A 3,570-nucleotide genomic window follows, 5' to 3' on the forward strand; every position below is an offset into this window, starting at 1 on the left:
CAGGTCGAGGAGGCTGAACAGGTCTTGCTCAGCATGCCAATGGAGCCACAGGCATCACAGTGGGGTGCACTGATGTCGGCATGTCGGACGCACCATAAAATTGATGTGGGGGAGCGAGTTGGGAAGCATTTGATCTCATTGGAACCATATGATGGAGGTCGGTATGTCTTAATGGCTAACATGTATGCAATTAATGGTCAATGGGATGACGCAGGAGGCATGAGGAGGGCAATGGAAGAGATAGGGGCCAAGAAAGAGACTGGGCGTAGTTTCATAGAGTAGAATTGGCCAGCCAATGAATTCGTTATGAGAGATTCTATATCAACCTTGGAGAAGGGGCAGACATATTGCAGTTACTGGTGGGATTGCATGACATGGTAGAGAAGGGGCAGAATTATCTGATTAAAACAAGAAGCTCACTTTGGTCATTCAAATAATCAACTCAAGGTATGACATGCTGATTTGGGTTGCTAGGAGCCTCAGAGTCTGTAGAGACTTTCACACCCATTACCTAGCTTGTTTCTAAGAACCACCAGGGAGAGAATAATAGGAGATTGACACAACTATTGCAGGTTTAAGAAGCATCATGCTCCTAGAATGACCAACGAGTATTGGTGAAGATGATTCATGTTTTTGATTCAGCATTTCAGGAAATTTGCAGTGGCTTACAAATTTCTAGAACGTGCTAGAGATTACAAATATTTCCTCTTGTAATCATAAGATATGATTGTGCAAACAGATGAACTAGATGAAAGTTGGGAAGTAGGAATTGCAGATAAGCTTCTTCTTAAAGGATGAGAAACTGATCCCAAATGGATAGGTTGAGACTTTTCAGACATTTTTGATGTAATTTGAGCAAATAATGAGTTTTAATGTAGCAAGCTGTTTGAGAGGATCAAAAAAAAGTTTTGCTTATACTATTAAAGGAAGGACATTTGTGAAAAAGAACAAATTGTGTCATTGATTACATTTAGAGTCGTTCTTCAAATTCACCTTTTGTGATTGTTTGGACAGTCGTTTCATTTCTGAAAGAGAGAGAATATAAACGTCAGTTTTTCTTTCCTTCGGGCATTTCAAACTCAACTAGAGATCTACCACCTGGATCTATCATATTCTTCTTTATCAAACGTGTGAAGCTAACCCCATGTTGTGTCAAAATATTCAATGAACCTTTCCCTTCTTCCATGAATGAATCAAACTCAGCAGTCCCGAATTGACTTGTATACAAACACATGATGAAATTTAGAGAAGGTAAAGTTGCCTGGAAGCTTCCACCCATTAATTTTCAGCACCTTTATCGTCACCTGTTTCCAATTTCTGTTCAACTAAGATTCTAGACGAGTACCAAGCACAGAATATTGTTACTAAACCCTGACACCTTCAGATCGCATTGGTAGCACTCCAAACTGTCTGACACTTCCTCTAACATCAAGTTTAACAGCATTCTTCTCCAATGTACTTAACGGGCTTCCATCACCCAATCTTTTTGCTAAGAAGCGATGACCTAATATTTTCCGAAATTCCATTGAACATTGCAGGCCTTTGAGAACCAATACTCTCTTTCACCAACAATTAGTGAAGATCTGAGGTTTGAGTATGATCAAGGTAATGAAACCTACTCCAATCCCATCCCTATTCCTACCACCATTTCCTACTAAAGATCATGAGCTGTGTTACCATAACCATATTTTCTAATATTTTCCCACAAACATCCCAAATTCCAGTTAAACCTCCACCAGCTTCAAGAGCTTGCAAACATGGTCAAGAAAGGAAGTGGTAGGCAATTGGTGCTAATACAATGGGATTACATGAACAACTTGAGGATGGATGACAAGTGAGGTATTGAGGATGGAGAACATACCCGACTCAATGGTGTTGTGGAATTTTTAGTTGGACAATAAAAACATTCCAAGTTGTCAGATTATTTTGGATGTACCAATCATCGAGCAAGGGTCACTGATTACTCACAGATGATTAAGAATTCACTGTTTATAATCTTCTTTAATGTCACCATAACAATTTTTTCAGAATAACATAATACAGCTGATAGAATAAACTGTATGAAATATCATCCATCAGTAGTACATTTGAATGTTGAATCAAAGAAGACAGCTACAAAATTTTGGATTGTTAAAACTTTCCAATCTTTCCTTCCTCAATCATCCATGAAGTTGCTGTAATCCAAACACAATGTTGTTGCAATTAAAAGACAGACGACCCACCCTTTTGTCTTCCAATCAACATATCCTTCGCCTCATTAATCTTTGAAGCAAGATAATGACTTCCTCCGCCGTCCGGGTGGTTTGCTACCATCCCTCTCCTATGAGCCTCTTTGATCTTCTCCAATGCAGCATGCTCTCTAAAACAAGAAAAGATCAAATCACAAATTCTAATGCTGCAAGACATAAGCATAACTCAAGGCTCAAACTAGAAGATCACGAAGTTTATCATCATGTCGAAAAAAAATAAGTGCTATGAGACAATAATACCTGACACCAAGGATCAATGCTGCTTCTCTCCTTGTCATCTCCCTCTCAAATCCACCAGGGTAAAACCTGCGAGCCCGAGGAACAGCAGGGCGAGCTTTGAACGCCTGCCACGCCCGAATCAAATACCGACCACTCATGGCAGCCGCCGCAACCGACAATCCTGTGATCAGAGGAGTTGCCTGGCCAAGAATACATTGAAAAAAAGAAAAGAAATTGTGTAAACTACCAAGCAGTCAACAACAAAATCCTATTCGCAACCTAAACGAGAACCACACGGATCAGTTCCAAACTTATGATTAACTTCCTCAGACCTCGTTTCCAGTGCAAGGGAATAGAGACAGATGCTAGAATATGCGACAATTGGGGAAATTAAAAATTTGCATCAATTTTCGAAAGCAGCAGCAGCAGGCTTATAACATTTGAAATAACGACTAATTAATTAACCTGGTTTTCATAAGAATTATAATATTTAGAGTAAAAATTGAGGACAAAGACAGTTGGATTTTACCATTAAATAAGCTCAAACTCAATGGATTTGCAGAGGCAACCGATCGGAAGGCAAGAGGTGTAACCCTAGCTGCAGGGATAAAGAGCGAATGAAGAGCGGGAAGAAAAAATAGTGAGATTAGGTTCGAAGAAAGGAGGAGGAGGGAAGGAGGAAGGAATTAAAGACGAGCGGATTGGTCGATGGAGGGGCAAAGAAGGGGGGACAAAGGGTTTCGTTTAGAGGGTCCGATGGCTTGGGCTTCAAGAAAGGGAAAGGCGGTAGGCTGGCGGTGGTCCGGGTCTCTTGGTCAGCCAGAACAATTCTAATACAAACCACCTTGCGGTAGCCACCAGCGTATCATCGTACGGCCTCACTTGCATGCCAGACTCTTATATATACAAAAAAAATCAGGGTTTTGGGTGATTTGAGGTTGAAATCCTACAAAATTAAGGAATTTTTAAGGCCCGATCCAATTGTACATCGTATCTTAATCTTTAATTTTCATTGACCAATTTTAAGACTTCCAATCTACGATACGTTTAACTTTCGATCTCTATAGGACCCAATTGCTGTCCATGAATACTAATCTTGGGC

At 40.2% G+C, this 3,570-nt stretch overlaps 2 protein-coding genes across 2 annotated transcripts in view; one reads left to right on the plus strand and one right to left on the minus strand.

The window, feature by feature from the left end:
* The window catches only part of LOC105061376 (pentatricopeptide repeat-containing protein At5g66520), a 1,975-nt gene extending 1,417 nt beyond the window's left edge, over positions 1–558 (plus strand). The window contains exon 1 of the mRNA XM_029260737.2: positions 1–558. This exon is cut by the window's left edge and continues 1,417 nt beyond it. Within this exon, the coding sequence (XP_029116570.1) occupies positions 1–282 (282 nt within the window). The 3' untranslated portion in view covers positions 283–558.
* Positions 559–1,971: 1,413 nt separating this feature from the next.
* Positions 1,972–3,254, minus strand: LOC105060539 (mitochondrial import inner membrane translocase subunit TIM14-3). The gene is made up of 3 exons (XM_010944305.2): positions 2,998–3,254; positions 2,490–2,668; positions 1,972–2,359 (listed from the first exon to the last, which is right to left on the minus strand). Exons 1-3 carry the CDS (start codon positions 2,998–3,000, stop codon positions 2,203–2,205), a joined length of 339 nt encoding a protein of 112 aa, XP_010942607.1. The 5' UTR covers positions 3,001–3,254; the 3' UTR covers positions 1,972–2,202.
* Positions 3,255–3,570: the final 316 nt, after the last annotated feature.

Source organism: Elaeis guineensis, chromosome 2 (genome assembly GCF_000442705.2).
Source record: "Elaeis guineensis isolate ETL-2024a chromosome 2, EG11, whole genome shotgun sequence".
NCBI lineage: Eukaryota > Viridiplantae > Streptophyta > Magnoliopsida > Arecales > Arecaceae > Elaeis > Elaeis guineensis.

Coding starts and splice junctions, on each gene's coding strand:
- LOC105060539 (XM_010944305.2), bottom strand. Junction 2,360..2,489: donor GCATTGATCCTTGGTGTCAG/GTATTATTGTCT, acceptor TTCTTGTTTTAG/AGAGCATGCTGCATTGGAGA.